At 50.7% G+C, this 16,842-nt stretch overlaps 1 protein-coding gene across 1 annotated transcript; it reads right to left on the bottom strand.

Moving 5' to 3' along the window:
- Positions 1-11,898: 11,898 nt before the first annotated feature.
- Positions 11,899-16,641, bottom strand: CD320 (CD320 molecule). The gene is made up of 5 exons (XM_005890724.3): positions 16,428-16,641; positions 13,501-13,626; positions 12,965-13,168; positions 12,520-12,678; positions 11,899-12,364 (listed from the first exon to the last, which is right to left on the bottom strand). Exons 1-5 carry the CDS (start codon positions 16,564-16,566, stop codon positions 12,225-12,227), a joined length of 768 nt encoding a protein of 255 aa, XP_005890786.1. The 5' UTR covers positions 16,567-16,641; the 3' UTR covers positions 11,899-12,224.
- Positions 16,642-16,842: the final 201 nt, after the last annotated feature.

Genomic DNA, 16,842 nt, shown 5'->3' on the forward strand with positions numbered 1-16,842 from the left:
TCAGCACCCCAGGCCTCCCTGTCCATCACCACCTCCCGAAGTTTGCCCAAGTTCGTGTTCATTGCATTGGGGATCCAGCCATCTCATCCTCTGACACCCTCTTCTTCTTCCCTCAATCTTTTCCAGCATCAGGGACTTTTCTGATGAATCAGCTGTTCGTATCAGGTGACCAAAACACAATTACCATCTGATCTAGCAACTCCACTTATGGGTTTTTATCTGAAGGAAACAAAATCACTGTCTTAAAAAGATAAATGCACTGTCCCCCATTTCCACAGCAACAGTATTTACAATAGCCAAGATACGGAAACAATCTTAAGTGTCCACTGACAGATGAATAGATAAAGAAGATGTGATGTATATACAATGGAATATTATTCAGGCACAAAAAGGAAATCCTGCCGTTTGCAACCACATGGATGGATCTTAGAGGCATTATGCTAAATGAAATAAGTCAGAGAGACAAAGACAAATATTGTATGATCTCACTTACATGTGGAATCTTAAAAAGAAAACAAAAACCAAGCTCATAGATACAAAGAACAGATTGGTAGGTACCAGAGGCAGGGGAGGGAATGGGACAGACAAAATGGTTGAAGGCAATTTTTAAAAACTATATAAACTATATGCTAATAAATTTGACAATCAAGATGAAATGAATTTATTTATGGGGAAATATAAAATGCAAAAATTGTATCATGAACAATCAGAACACTTGACTAGACCCATAAATGTCAATAAACTTGGAATAATAGTAGAAAACAGAAACCTACCTCTCCTTAAAGCACAAAACCTAGAGGATTTTACAGTCAAGTTTTATCGCCATTACAAGTAGCACATAATTCCCATCGTATTCAAATTGATACCAAGATTAAAAAAAAAAAAAGTAGGGTGCAGGACTTCCCTGGTGGTCCAGTGGATAAGAATCTGCCTGGCAAGTCAGGGGAGATGGGTTCGATCCCTGGTCCAGGAAGTTCCCACATGCCATGGAGCAGCAAAGCCCAGGCACCACAACCACTGAGCCAGTGCTCCAGAGCCAGTGTTCTGCAACGAGAAGACACCGCCAACAGAAGCCCGTGAACCGCAACTAGAGAGTACCCCTCGCTCGACACAAGGGAAGGCTTGTGCGGCAACAAAGACCCTGCCCAGCCTAAATAAATAAATAAATCCTTTAAAGTAGAGGTAGGGTAGAATACCCAACTTCTTTTAAGAGGATGATAAAGACTACAAACCATAACCAAATAGGGCTTCAACATGGCCAAACCTCGAAAACCCAGTATGCCAAGTGAAAGAAGCCAGATTTAAAAGGTTACATATTGCATAATTCTGTTTATATGAGATATCCAGAACAGGTAAATCTACAGAGACAGAAAGCAAATTGGTGGTTACTAGGGGGAGGGGAGGAGAAGGAATGGCACATCAGTTTAATGAGTACAGGGTTTCCTTTTGGGACAATGGAAATGTTTTGGAACTAGACAGAGGTGATGGTTGCTCAACATTGAGAGTGGCCTAAATTAGTCCCTGGATTGTTGCTTTCAAAAGGTTGATTTTGTTCATGTAAATTTCACCTCAATGAAGAGAGATAAGAATATGGAGCAAGGTAGGAAAATTCATAACAGTTTTCAATGATGTCCACAGAAGCAAAAATCTTAGATAAAATACTACCCACAGATATGGAAGCAACCTAAATGTCCATTGACAGATAAATCGGTAAAAAAGATGTGATAGATATAAATTATAAATACAATGGAATATTACTGAGTTATTTTTTTAAAAGAATGAAATAATGCCATTTGCAGCAATGTGGATAGACCTAGGGATTATCACACTAAGCAAAGTAAATCAGAAAGAGAAAGCCAAATATCACATAATATCATTTATATGTGGAATCTAAAAAAAAAAATGATACAAATGAACTTACTTACAAAACAGAAATAGACTTCACAGACACAGAAAACAAATTTATGGTTACCAAAGAAGAAAGGGAGGGAGAAAGGATAAATTAGGAATTTGGGATTAACATATACACATATGTAAAATAGGTAACCAACAAGGACCTGCTGTATAGCAAAGGGAAATATACCCAATATCTTGTAATTGCGTGCACGCATGCTCAGTGACTCAGTCTTGTCCAACTCTTTGCAACTGTAGCCCACCAGGCTCCTCTGTCCCTGCGATTCCCTAGGCAAGAATACTGGAGTGGGTTGCCATTTCCCCCTCCAGGGGTATCTTCCCTACCCAGGGATTAAACCAGCATTTCCTGCAGCTCCTGCGTTGGCAGGAAGGTTTTTTTACCACTCAGCCAAAAGAATCTGAAAAAAAAAAAAGCAAAAAGAATCACTTTGCTATACCCCTGAAACCAACACAAAACTGTAAAGCAACTATACTTCAATAAAAACGTTTGTAAAATACTGCTACTCACATTTCACAGTGTGGGGAGGAAAATCACATCATGGCCAAGGACAACTTGGCCAGAAGAGCATGGAGGAGTCAGCCTCAGAAATCCAAAGCTAATTGATCTCTGTCAGCAAATGGACTTGCTTCTAACATAGATGCTTATTTTTGCCTCCGCACCACGTGTGTGTTCCAGGATCTGGGGACCTGAGAGGGTTAGGACTGGTGCAGGAAGGGGGTGAGGGGGGGGGGTGGGGGTGGGGGCAGGGCCAGGTCAACATCCTGGCAAACCTGAAGACAGAGCCTTAACAAGAGCAGAAAGGCGCTTAAGAAGAACACCAGTAGAGTTTAAACGTTGAATTTTTAACTGTTACATTTCAAATAGGCATCAAAAAATATAGGAACTCTTCTTTTTAAAAAATTCAGAGGGCTTCTCTGGCGGTCCTGTGGTTAAGATTCTGTGCTTCCACTGTAGGGGGCAGATAAAATAAATAAATATGAATAAAAATTAAATAAATTTAAAAGAAAGTGATTCAGAAATTCTGACATATGCTACAACAGGGATGAACCCTGAGGACATCATGCTGAATGAAAGAACCAGTCACAAAAGGATAAACACGGTATGAGTCCATTAATGTGAGGTCCCCAGAGTAGTCAAATTCATAGAGACAGAAAGTTAGAACAATGGTTACCAGGGGCTGGGGAAAGGGAAATGGGGAGTTAGTGTTTAATGAGCACAGAGTTTCAGTTTTGCAAGATGAAAGGAATTCTGGAGCTGGATGGTGGTGATGCTTGCAGAAGATGAATGTACTCAATGCCACTGAACTGTGCCCTTAAACTGGTTAAAACGGTAAATTTAGTGTTACATATAATTCACCATGAAAAAATACAAAGGTGGAAAACCAAAACAACAAAGAAAAACAATTTTTAATAAAGATAAAATAAAAACCCAAAGGTGAAGGTCGCTTGATGGAAAACAGAGTGAGGAAGGATGCAGGCAAAGGCGAGTGAATAAACGCCCCGCGGGGAAGAAGCGGAAAATAAGCACGTGGGCAAAAGGAAACCCATGGCTGGATGTACGTCAATCGCACGCAGAGAGCGCCACCTTCTGGTGACTTCCTGTGTTCGTCAGTTCAGTTCAGTCGCTCAGTCGTGTCGGACTCTGCGACAAGGGGCTGAAAAAGCAAGCTTAGAATTCACTGCCATTTCCTCCTTATACCAACATCATTCCCCACCCCCACCCCCACCCCCGTTTACCAACCATTGTGGCAGAACAGACAGCATCACTGAGAAAACAAAAAGCAGTAGGAAAAAATAACTTCTATCGCCGCCACCCCCCGCACCGCCGCCACCTCCCGCCCCACCAACCTGCGACCTGCATCCAGAACCATGCACCAGCCCATCCCCCCTTCCTGCTTCTATGAGGAAACAATTTGCCCTGATCCAGCAAATCCAGGCCACCTCCACCAGCTCCCACCGGACTGTTTAACGAGTCACCCCAACTGTCCTCCTTCTCCATTAGATTATTCCCACCAGCAAACAAGTATGCTGATTCATTTTTCACCTTTTTGTTTTATTATTGAGATGAAATTGTCATAACATAAAATTAACCATTTAAAATAAACGTCAGGGGCTTCCTTTGTGGCTCAGTGGTAAAGAGTTCACCTGCCAATGCAGGAGACACAGGTTCGATCCCTGGTCCCGGAAGATCCCATATGCCTCGGAGCAGCTAAGCCCGAGCACCACAACTACTGAGCTTGTGCCCTAGAGCCCAGGAGCCACAACTATCGAGCCCACATGCTGCAACTACTGAAGCCCGCACACCTTAGAGCCGGTGCTCTGCAACATGAGAAGCCAGTGCTCCGCAAATAGAAAGTAGCCCCTGCCGCACCACAACTAGAGAAAAGCCACGCAGCAATGAAGACCCAGCACGTCCAAAAAATATAATTATTAAAAATAAGATAAACTTCAGTGCATTTAGTGTATTCATAAAACTGTGCAGCTGTCACCAACATAGAGTTCCAAACATGTTCATAGTGCAAATGAGCACATGAAAAGATGCTGCACATATATCACCAGGGAATTGCAAGTTAAGACAACAAGAAACCAGTACACACCTTTGAGAATGGCCAAAATCCAGAAAACAGACAACACCAATTGCTGGTGAGGGATTGCAGCAACAGGAACTCTGGCTCATTGCTGGTGGAATGCAAAATGGTCCAGTCACTCTGGAAGGCAATTTGGCAATTTCTTACAAAACTAAACATACTCTTACCATATGATCCAGCAATAGCACTCCTTGGTACTTACCCAGAGCAGCTGAAAACTTACGGGCACACAAAAACCTGCACACAGCTGTTTATAGACGCCTAATTCATAATTACCAAGAGTTGGACACAACCAAGACATCTTTCAGCAGGTGAGTGGATAAATTGTAGCACATCCAAACAATAAAATGTTATTCAGAGCTGAAAAGAAATGAGCTATGAGGCCATGAAAAGACATGGAGGAGACTTAAATGCATATGACTAAGTGAAAGACGCCAACCTGAAAAGGCTGCTGCTGCTGCTAAGTCGCTTCAGTTGTGTCCGACTCTGTGCGACCCCATAGACGGCAGCCCACCAGGCTCCCCCGTCCCTGGGATCCTCCAGGCAAGAACACTGAAGTAGGTTGCCATTTCCTTCTCCAATGCATGAAAGTGAAAAGTGAAAGTGAAGTCGCTCAGTCGTGCCCGACTCTTAGGGACCCCATGGACTGTAGCCCACCAGGCTCCTCTGTCCATGGGATTTTCCAGGCAAGAGCACTGGAGTGGGGTGCCATTGCCTTCTCCGCTGAAAAGGCTACATACTGCATGATTTGATCTCTATGGCATTTTGAGGAAAGGCAAAACTATGGAGACAGTAACAAGATCAATGGTTTCCAGGAATCAGAGGGCAGGGAGAGATGAATAGGTGGAGCACAGAGGATTTTTAGGGCAGTGAAAATATTCTGTATGATGCTATAACGGTGGATACACATCATTATTGTTGTTGTTGTTTAGTCACTAAGTTGTGTTTTTGCCACCCACGGACTGCAGCACACCAGGCTTCCCTGTCCTTCACCATTTCCCAGAGTTTGCTCAAAATCATGCCCATTGAGTTGGTGATGCCATCCAACCATCTCATCCTCTGTCACCTCCTTCTCCTCCTGCCCTCAGTCTTTCCCAGTATCAGTGTCTTTTCCAATGAGTCGGCTCTTCACATCAGGTGGCCAAAGTATTGGAGCTTCAGCTTCAGCATCAGACCTTCCAGTGAATATTCAGGGTTGATTTCCTTTAGGATTGATTGCTTTGATCTCCTTGCAGTCCAAGGGACTCACAAGAGTCTTCTCCAGCACCACAGTTTGAAAGTGTCAATCCTTTGGTGCTCAGCCTTCTTTATGGTTCAACTCTTACACCCATACATGACTACTGGAAATACCATAGCTTTGACTATATGGATCTATATGTCGTTACACATTTGTCCAAACCCATAGAATGTACAGAACCAAGAATGAACTAGAAGGCAAACTACAGATTTAGGGTGATAATGACATGTCACTGTAGGTTTATGAAAGATTGTAAGAAAGGTACCACTCTGGTACTCATAATGGGGGAGGCCATGCATGTATGGGGCCATGGAATATAGGGGAAGTATCTATAGCTACCTTCCTCATTTTCCTGTGAACCTAAAACTGATCTAAATACAAAGGTTTTCAAATAGTTTTTATCACCACTTATTTCTTTTAAAGTTTTATTTATTTTCTGGTTGTGGTGGGTCTTCTTTGCTGCACGAGGGTTTTCTCTAGTTATCTCAAGCAGGGGCTACTCTTGGTTGTGGGGCAAGGGCTTCTCACTGAGGCGGCTTGCTGCTGTGAGGCACAGGCTGCAGGCTCACGGGCTTCAGTAGCTGCAGCAACCGGGCTCAGGAGTTGGGGCACACAGGCTTAGTTGCCCCGTCACATGTGGGATCTTCCCAGACCAGTGACTGAACCCGTGTCCTTTGCATTGTGAAGCAGATTCTTAACCCACTGAACCACCAGGGAATCCCACCACCTATTTAGTAAGCAGTTGTTTCCCCTTACCTGCTCCCCACCAGCCCCTGGCAACCACTGATCTACTTTCAGTCTCTGTATCTATTCTGGACATTTCACAGGCTAAATGAACTCATACACCCTGACTTTTTGCCTCTAGTTTCTTTTGCTCTGTGTACGTATTCAAGGTTCAGGCACATTGTAGCGTGTGTCAGAACTTCCTCTGTTGTCATGACTGGATAGCACTCCATTCTGGTCAGACCACATTCTATATGTCCATTCATCCACGGCGGGATACATGGATTGTTCCTGTCTTTTAAGTAATGTGAATAACGTTGCTAGGAACAAGCAGGTACACGTATTTTCCTGAACACCTGTTTTCAGTTACTTGGGATACATTCCTAGGAGTGGAATTTCTGGTGATGTGGTAATTCTACGTTTAACTTTTGAGAAAGCGCCAACTCTCTTCCCCAGTGGCTGCATCCCTTTACACTGCCACCAGCAACTTACTGGGGTTCCAATTTTGCGGTAACCCCCACCTTCACTTATCTTCTGTTTTTGCTCCCTTCCCCCAATTAGAGCCGGTCTCCTGGGCATCTTCCACTTTAAGGCAAAAAAAAAAAAGAAAGACTGAGCGCCCTCCCTGTCTAGCCTCTGCCCTAGTCTCAGCCTCCACTCTGCCCCACCCCAAGAAAAACTGTAGAAAAAGACGCCCACACACCCTTTCTCCTTCTTACTTTATCTTCAACCTGTGGCACTGCTTTCGCCTCCATCACCCCCACGGTGTTAAAGCGCGGGTCTCGCTCTCGGGTTTTACGGGAAGCCTCGTGGCCTGGGCCCCGATGGTGCTCTTTTATTTGATTCACTCCTTCCTGAACTCTCCGGGTTTCCTTCTCATCCCTATGGTCGCTCCTTCCTTCCTAATTCTTCCTCACCCCCAGAAACCGCTAGTTATGGGGACACTCCCTCCTCCTCTCCAATCCAGGGACACCCACTGAGACAACTAAACTTCTCTCTCCAACCCACAGTCCGAGCGCCTTCCTGATCTCTCCATGTGGGGGCCCCGCAGGTCCAGAGCTCTACTCCCAGTGGTACCCCCTCCGTCCTCCCCGCCTTCCCCATCTTCCTCCCCAGAATGGCGGGCTCCATCCTTCCGCAGTTCACCCCAGGTACCTCAGAGGCGCTCTTGCTTCCTCTTTCTCACGGCCACAGGAGATCGACTTTCCCCTCGAAACAAATAGAGAATCCGACCACTTCTCACCCCCTGCACGGCCCCACCCTGCACCAGCGCCTTGATGCCCTTCCTGGACCAACATGATCGCCTCCAGGCTCCCACTTTAGTGCCCATCCACCGTAACAGTGTCCCCCCTCCACTATCATCAGAAACACCCTTCCCACTTTAGGGGGCTTTTTCCTTTATTGCTGCATCCTGTGCACCTAGAAAAGTGCCTAATACCTAGTATAATACCATTCAGCTATCTTTTTTTTTTTTTTGGACTTGGCTTTTGGGATCTTAGTTCCCCAACCAAGGATCCTACCCCAGTGCCCTGCAGTGGAAGCATGGAGTCCTCACCAGTGGACCACCAGGAAGTCCCCAACAAATATCTTTTTTTTTTTTTTTTTTTAATTGCATCAGTCTTAGTTGCAGCAAGAAGGCTCTTAATTCTGGAGCAGGGGCTCTAGAGTGCCTAGGCTTAGGGGATGGGGGAAGGAATGACCCCAAATGGGGAGGGAGTTTCCCTTTGGGGAGATAAAAATGCTTTGCAGCTAGATAGAGTTGAGGATCACACAACACTGCAAGTGTACTAAATGCATGGTAGACTTTAAAATTGTTTAGTCATTAAGCTGTGTCTGACTTTGTGACCCTATGGACTGTAGCCCGCCAGGTTCCTCTGTCCATGGAATTTCCCAGGCAATAACAGTGGAGTGGGTTGCCATTTCCTTCTCCAGGGGATCTTCCCTGCCCAGGGGTCAAACCTGGGTCTCCTGAATTGACAGATGTATTCTTTTATCGCTGAGCCACCAGAGAAGCCCAGACTTTAAAATAGCTAATGGCTAATTTAACACTATGTGAGTTTCCCTCAAGGTAAAAAGAGAGAAATGGTGAGAGCTGGAGAGATATATACAGACGCACACACACACCCTGGACCCCCTCTCTATCTTCACCACTGCAGCCCCCACCCCACTCCATCCCTTAGCTTCTCAGGCCCATCAGAATTCCCCAAGTGCCAGGACCCAGGCGCACCGACCATGTTCCCCTCCTTGTGGGCCCCCCTCCCTTTTCAACCTGGACCCTCCCTGGAGTATCCTGAAAGTGACTCACTGGGCTTGTTGCCCACAGGACAGGATGGGTAACTGGCAGCACACGGTGACCCTGCTCAAGAGAACAAAGGCCGCTAAAATCCAGGCCTGCTCATGCGAGACAGGTGTTTGTAACCATGGCTGCCCCAGTGTGCCAATGACAAAGCTGGCCCTCGGACAGCAAAGCCACTTGCCCACGGTCACTCAGCAGGCTCCAGTGGCCAGGAGTCACCCACCACAGCCTGCCCGTTCCCGGCCCTCTGTCCCCTTGGTGGCCCTGATGAATCAGGCCTCCCTGGCGTTCATGCCCTTGTGGGGTCACCACCTCTGCCCCTGACACACATCTGGGCTGACCTGAAACTCCACTGAATCAGCAGAGCACGGAGGAACTGGTGGCCCAGTTCTACGTCTGAGTGTTAGAAGCTCTGGGGGCTTTGGCTCTCTACTTTTGGGGAAGCCCGAGTTGTCAGAAAAGGACTTCGGTCATCCCCCTCAGGTCATCACATAGAAGGGCCAACTGGAGAAGCCACGCAGAGGGAGAGGTCCAGCTGTCCCAGGCACCCCCACCCACCTGTGCACCAGACATGACCCTGGTGCCGTCCAGTGACACAGTGACATCCAGCCAGTCCAGCCCGAGATGCCAGCAGCCACCATTCATGGGAAAATAAAGAGACACCAGCCAGGTGAGAGAATATACCAGTGGGAGTTTGGGGCCGGTGGGTACAGAGTGGTTTGTGCCACTGATCACTGGAAACCCAGCTGACACCGGAGGAAGATCCAGACCTTAGACCTCATCAGCTCAGGTGGAGTCTGACACCAGCCTCGCACCCCCTGACCTGCCTCCATGGCCCACTCTGGCTGGCCACACCTGAACAAAAATGAAGGTGGAAAAAAAAAATCTTAAAAAAAAAAAAAAGAAAATTCTACCCTCTGGCATAACTCCTTCCTGACAACCAGAAGCCCATCAGTGTTCCAGTTCTGCAGCATGAAACGTGGGCCCAGCTTGGGGGCTGGGGGTGCCCAGCGGGCACCAAGGGAAGGCCTTGTACCCCAGGAGGCTGGGCACCCTCTGCTCCACTGTTGATCAAGATCCCCTATCCTGGCTGCAGCCCACCTACCAAGCCCCCACAGCTGTCTGACAGAACTCGAGCCCCCAGCACGCTGCCTGAGGCCCAGACTTCAAATCCCGTGGGCAACTGCCCAGTGGTCTAGTGGTTAAGACTCCACTTTCACTGCCAAGGGCGCAGGTTCAATCCCTGGTCAGGGAACGAAGATCCCTCAACCCTCGTTGTACAGACAAAACAAAACAAAAACAACCCATCTCCTATGGGAGCAGGGTCCCAAAGCTGAACTTTCATACCCCCAGGAAACTCTGTCCTCTCCCAGCATCTTGTCATCAGGGGCCAGCTCTCCGCCTGCTGGATATCTGAGCCTCAAGACACTGTGTGGGTACCTGGGTGCTTCCCCAGGCTACCAGAGCCCCGGCCACCCCATTAGGACATGAAAGAAACGAGAGTCAGGGAAGTCTGTCCTCATCACTCCACAGCTAGAGTATATTAAGCACACTTCCTGTATTCTTTGTTTTTTTGGCTGCACCACATAGCCTGAGGGATTAGCTCCCTGACTAGGGTTTGAACCCACAGCCCGGGCAATGAAAGCTCAGAGTTGTAACCACTGGACTGCCAGGGAATTTCCCCTTTCTACAGTCTCAACACCCTGGCAGCTGGGGCCTCACTGCCCAGGAACGGACTGTCCCTCAAGGAGTAAGCGAGTTACTGGAGATAATTAACAAGTCACCAGTGACTTGTGCCTCTCGTGTGCATACCAACCAACCCAGAGCCACCATCCCCCTGTGCTGCTCATCCTTGGGGCCAGTGCAGTGTGACTGCCTGACGGTAAACTTTTCTCCTTTTTTGGCCACGCCACTCAGCATGCAGGATCTCAGTTCCCTAATCAGGGATCGAACCCATGCCCCTGCATTGGAAGCCTGGAGCCTTAACCACTGGAAGTCCCTGACACTAAGCTTTCGATTGCTGACGTCCATCGTGAATGTTGTGAACAAACGCATCACCAGCTGCACAACACAGCTACTAGCCAAAGCATGTGGAATCTTCCCAGAGCCTGGATTGAACCCATGTCCCCTATACTGGCAGGCAGATTCTGGACCACCATGGAAGTCCTCCCCACTCTGATCTGTCGGGGGCCTGCCGTGTACCCTCCAGGACCTTCAGGACAAATCTTGTCCCTCAAAGTTCCTTGATGGCCAGGACTTCCCCAGCGGTCCAGTAGTTAAGATTCTGCGCTTCCAGTCCAGGGGTCATGCATTTGATTCCTTGTCGGGGAAGTTCTGCATCACGCAGAGTGCAGCCAAGTGGTTTTTCGGGAAGTATATCCCGCACTGGTCCAGCTGCCACACTGGCTCTGGTTGGGGAGCATCTGTCGGGTCTCGCTGTAACAGGGCCCCAGCGGGTGCCCTAGGTGGTGCTCTCTGATAGCCTCGCTGTTGACAGGCTGAGACATTTATAACAGTCCGTGCCGACACCCCAGCTGCTGCTGCTGTTCAGTCACTCAGTCGTGTCCAACTCTTTGCGACCCCATGGACTGCAGCACACCAGGCTTCCCTGTCCTCCACTATCTCCCAGAGCTTGCTCAGATTCATGTCCAGAGTCAGTGATGTTATCTAACCATCTCATCCTCTGCTGCCTCCTTCTCCTTTTGCCCTCAACCTTTCCCAGCATCAGTCTTTTCCAATGAGTCGGCTCTTTGCATCAGGTGGCCAAAAGATTGAAGCTTTAGCTTCAGTATCAGTCTTTTCAGGCCTCAGCATGCCTGAATAATAATAAAACCTACATTTTGAAACAAGGTGGAGACCAACCGGGAGATCCAGCTTCTGTCTCAAAGACAGGAAGCCGAAACGGATGGAGGCCCCCCAGCCAGCACTCCAGGAGGCACCGCCCAAGATCTGCTCCTCTCTGGGAATGCAAACTGTTCCCAGCCCCACCGTCCCCTGTCCTGATTCCAGGAGGCAGAGTGGCCAAGAGGGTGCCCAGGGCTGGGTCCCTGATTCCCACCCTCTATAGGCAGGCATTCCCCCACAGAGAAGGGGCTACACAGAGCCCCCAGACCACCCAGGCAGAGGGAGACAGAGGCCCAAAGGCAGACAAAGGATGTGAACTAGCTTTAATCACTACTCTCAAACAGAGGTAGCAATAGTATCTGAGTAAGGGGGCTGCCCCAAGAGTGATCCAGGGCCAGCCCCTCAGTTCCAGCTATGGCATGTTCCCCATCCAGGCTCCTCGTGTCCAGGGGAGGATCCAGGCAACCCCAGCCTCCAGGGTCACCTATCCAGGAGCGCAGGTGCTTGGCACTGTGAGGACAGAAGAAGCCAGGTCTGGGGGCTGATGTGGTAGCAGCCACATGTGGGTCCCCTCTACCTGCCATACTTGGAGGACGTATGATGTGGGGGTGAGAGCACATGCTCAGAGCACCGAGGTCTTCTTCTCTGGCTGCAGTGACCCCTTCATGGACACCAGCAGTCCCAGCGGGGCCAGGCATCCCTGGGCACAAAGCCGGGACAACGCAAACAGGATGCCAGCAGCCAGACTGATGCTGAGCACCGCTGTGGGGAAAGAGAGAGGGGAGTGGGTAAGGGGGTACCGGGAGTCCCCCACATCCACCAAGCTCCTAACACACCAGAAAGGGGAGTATGTAGCTTGTCCATTCTCCAGGGCAGCTTCTAGGTGTGGGAATGGGGGCAGGAGCTGTTCATATTACCTACAGCTGCAATAATCCCATAAACATTTCGGTTTCCGGACTGAACGGAGTCCCGGTCCTCGATGGTGGTGACTGTGGCATTACTGAGGTAAGTGACATTCTCCAGGGTCACAGGAGTCCCCGTGGACATGGTCCTCCCCTCCTCGTGGGTCTTGGTTCCTGCAACAAGTCCAGGCATTCAGCAGCTGGGCAGGGAGCTCTGGGGCTGGAAGGATGAATGGGTGTCCTGGTGCCCCGGGATGAGGGAACCTGGGACTCACCCTCCAGCCCCAGACTGAGTGAGCAAGGCTGGTAAGCACTTGCTGCCCGAGTGCCCTCCTGCATTCCCATGGATATGCGGGCTCAGGCAGACACACATGTGCACCCTCCCAGCCTCGTCACACACTGGAATGTGTCATGCGTCCTGCTCTACTGACCAAGCCTCCCTGCCCCCATAGCCACACACCGCAGCCAAGCTCGTCGCTGTAGTCGGAACAGTCCCGGTGGCCATCGCAGAGCCACGTGCTTGGGATACACACACCATCCAGCGGGCAGCACAGCTCGCCTTCTGGGCAGGGCTGGGGCCCGCAGTTGAGAAGATTCTTATTGTGGTCAGGGCAGTCATCCATGATGTCACAAGGGGAGGGGCTTCCATTGGGTACCTCAGTACCTGGGGGTACATGGTGAGTCAGGCCAAATACCCACCCAAGAGAGCACGGTTACTCCCCACCCCTCACCCCGCTGCGAGCCCCACCTTCCGGAGAACGACTGACCCTATAAGGTCTGCCCATCCCAAGGGCTCTGCCCTTCTATTAGCACCACCTTCCAACCAAGACCCCACTAACTTGCTGCCCTGCAAACCCATCTTTTAACCCAAAGATCCAGCCGGCCCTCCTTGAGGCCCCGCCCACCTCAGAGTTCCTTGCCTGAAACCCACACCTGTTCCACAAGCACCTCCTCTCATGGCCCCGAAAAGCCCCACCCCAGGGCATGGCCACTCACCACACTCTTCTTCATCACTGCCATCAGGGCAGTCCTGGTCAACGTCACAACGCCAGATGAGGGGCAAGCAGCGGCCATCGCTCCGGCACTGGAAGTTGGTGGGCGGGCACGAGCCTGCACTGGGGCCTGAGGAACGCACACAAGTGGGAGGTCTGGACCCTCAGCTAGGAGGACAGTGTCTCAAGCTGCGACCACCAGGAGAAAGCCAGGTCCCAGGAACTACACTGGTGGTCACCACCTTTGCTAAGGATGCACTGTGTGAGGGGCCTGGAGCCCAGCAGTTCACAGCCTCACCAAGAGCCCTACTGGTCAGATTCTACAGCCATGCCCATTCTACAGAAGACACACAGGAGAGGAAAGGCCTGAGGCTACAAGCTAGTGGCAGAGTCAGGGTTCAAACCCAGGTCTCACTGATCCTGGGGTCTTTACCAGGCTCCAAATGGCCAGATGGTCTCCCCAAGGGTCTCTCCAAGCTTGTGGTTAAACAGACTAGGGGAGGGGCCATCTCTGAACCTGGCCTGGCTCAGGCCCACCGTCAGGGTCAACAAGGCCTGTTATGTCTCAGCTATCCTTAGCAAAGGAAAAGATTCTTGAGAGTCCCCTGGACAGCATGGAGATCAAACCAGTCAATCCTAAAGGATTATCTGATTATCTCAACCCTGAATATTCATTGGAAGGACTGATGCTGAAGCTGAAGCTTCAATACTTTGGCCACCTGAGTTGAAGAGCCAACTCATTGGAAAAGACCCTGATACTAGGAAAGATTGAGGGCAGGAGGAGAAGGAGATGACAGAGGATGAGATGGTTGAATGGCATCATCGACTCAACGGACACGAGTTTGAGCAAACTCCAGGAGATGATGAAGGATAGGGAAGCCTGGCGTGCTGCAGTCCATGGGGCTGCAAAGAGTCAGACAAGACTGAGTGACTGAACAACAGCAACTTAGAAAGTGAGGCCTTGCGTAAAGGACCTACTTGGTCACCATGGCTTGTTGACCCACCCACTGAATTCCTCCCAGAACTCTGACCACTTTCCCCATCCTGATTGTGCCACCTCTTCCCCAGGTTCCCCACCCCCATCTCCCTCAGACACCAGAGACCTGTCAGAGTCACACCATTAGGCCACCCACCCTTGCCTGCCCTTTGCTCAACCTCTCACAGCCTACATCCTATATGTGGCCGGTAAGTCCTGACCAGCCCTGAACCGTTCCTGGACCTTGCTTCCTCCTACATTCCTCCTCTTCATCAAGCTCCCTCTGGCCTAGCCACCATGCTGCTGTGGCAAGAGGCCTGGCCCATTTCCACCTTTTGCCCTTGCCGTTCCCAGGCCCAGTACTCCCTCTCCTCCCTCCTCTCTGCATTTCCATGATTTCCTCTTCAGACTTCACGTCTCCAGCTTATTTCCTGGGAGGGGTCTCAGGTCCCTCTCAGAGACCCCTGAAGCCCAGTGTCTTAGAACAATGGCCCTTGAACTGGTACCTGTGTAAAGTGGACACTTAGTGATGGTCAGGGCTGTGACCTTTTGACTGTAAACCCAGGGTACTGCCTGATGATAAATGGACACAGCTCACACAACGGTCTGGGCTGTATCCAGCTGAGATATGAGCCTTCCGGGACCCTGAGCAGGAGGGACATAGAAGGGCCTGGAAGCTGGGCCAGCAGACTGGAGTCTGAGGGACCGAGGAAGGGAGTGGCCTTTATAGCTTCCTCCTGGATGCAGCAGGGTGGGTGGCAAATACCTGGCTTGGCCCCAGCCTAGCTCTGTTCCATTTGATTCTGGTCCTCTTGCCCCTTCCACCTCTGCTCACAGGGGCAAAGTTGAGTAAAGCCCCACTCCAAGCTCCCACCCTCCACAGCCAGCCGGTCTGCAAGCTGGCCTCCAGGCCCAAATAACCTGTAGGCCCCACCGTCCCTGAGTTCTGTGGAATGGCCTGGAGCCGACTTCCTTCCCTTCCATGGGGATCCGAAAGCCTACAGCTCCCTCCCCAAGTCTTGCCCCTCTCCGTAGCAATCTCTGACCTCCCTCCCTGGAGTCAGGCAGTGTGTGTGTGTCCTATAAAGTGGGCATCAGAGCAGAGCCAACCGGGCCTTACAGGGCCGTGGTTTGGCGAGATTAGTGACTGCCCCTCCCAACCTCAGTTTCCCGACCTGGGAAAGGGGCCACGCTAGGAGTCCCTACCTCAGGGTGCTGAAGGAAAGAGACTGCTTGGGTGTAAAGAGCCTGAGCTTGGTTAATGTCTTGATCCTTGAAGGCAGGAGGAACACTTAGCTTGAAAAGGCAGGAGTAAGAAGGGGAACCAGATAAGACAGGACCCGCGGGTGTGTGAATCTGAGTCTACAGCTGAAAGTCGGGGGCACCAGTGTGCACAGGGAGGTCATTCTAACCTGTCCCACTGCCTCTAGGAACCTCTGAGAGAGCCACCTCACTGAGGCCAGGGCAAACGTGTCCTAGGGCCTGGGGTGCCAGGGAAGATCCTTCTTTCTCTCATAAGTCCAGAGAAGGAAGGTGCAGAGGTTGAGAGGGCGGGAGATGGTCGCCGAGGAAACTCAGACAAATCGCCCCGGGAAGCAGGCGCCAGATAACCAGCCGCGTTAAGGTTGGAGGTCGGACAACCAGAGTCTGTAAAGAACTTTCCTGCTTGTGCTGGGGTGAAGGGCAGCTTGGAGGTGACAATGAGGCACGACAAAGCAGAGCAGGTGCCGGGTGTGAGAGGGCCGAAGCAGGGCAGTTAAAGGCAGGCACAGCAACCCGGGCAAAGAGTCCACCACTGGGGAAGGCTCTTTGAAGGGCTAGGCTCCCCTAGACCCAAGTGCGGAGGGAGTGTCCTGGACAGACTTGCGGCGTAGCCAATGGTGAAGCGCTGCTGGCGGGCGAGGGCGGAGCTAGACTGCAGTGGGAGAGGGCTCGCGGGCTGCAAGTTCACTCACCTGGGGCCTGGGTCGGGGACCAGGTCTGGATCGGAGTCGGGGCGATCTCCAGGCACAACCCGAAGCAGAGAAGTACCCGCAGCCCCAGGCCTAGGGCCGCAGCACGCCGCGCTAGACCCCGAGCCACCCAACCGTTCATCGTACCACCCCAGCTCAGCGCCGGCTGGGTCCACGCGCACTCCCGGCCTCTCTCTTATCCTCGTGCACGCCTGCGCACATACCCGGGGGGCGGGGCCCACACCCGGGCGGGGCCTACGGCCAGAGTTCCCGCTGCAGCCCCGGGGTTTGAGTACCGTAAGTGTCCGAATACCAGGGAACCCCCGATTTGAGAGTCTTCCCCTGTTTTCCCAGAGACACATATCGAAAGGTATGGGGCCTATTTGAAATTAGAAACCTCTGGAGATGCAAATGAACT

This window comes from Bos mutus, chromosome 7, assembly GCF_027580195.1.
Source record: "Bos mutus isolate GX-2022 chromosome 7, NWIPB_WYAK_1.1, whole genome shotgun sequence".
Lineage (NCBI taxonomy): Eukaryota > Metazoa > Chordata > Mammalia > Artiodactyla > Bovidae > Bos > Bos mutus.

What these genes read in the sequence shown, in the direction of transcription:
- CD320 (XM_005890724.3), bottom strand. Translation starts at nt 16,566, where the DNA reads ATGAACGGTTGGGTGGCTCGGGGTCTAGCGCGGCGTGCTGCGGCCCTA. An exon ending in CAGCGACGAGCTTGGCTGCG is followed by an intron (nt 12,679 to 12,964) that starts GTGTGTGGCTAT and finishes GACTTGTTGCAG; the next exon opens with GAACCAAGACCCACGAGGAG. An exon ending in TGGGATTATTGCAGCTGTAG is followed by an intron (nt 12,365 to 12,519) that starts GTAATATGAACA and finishes CTTTCCCCACAG; the next exon opens with CGGTGCTCAGCATCAGTCTG.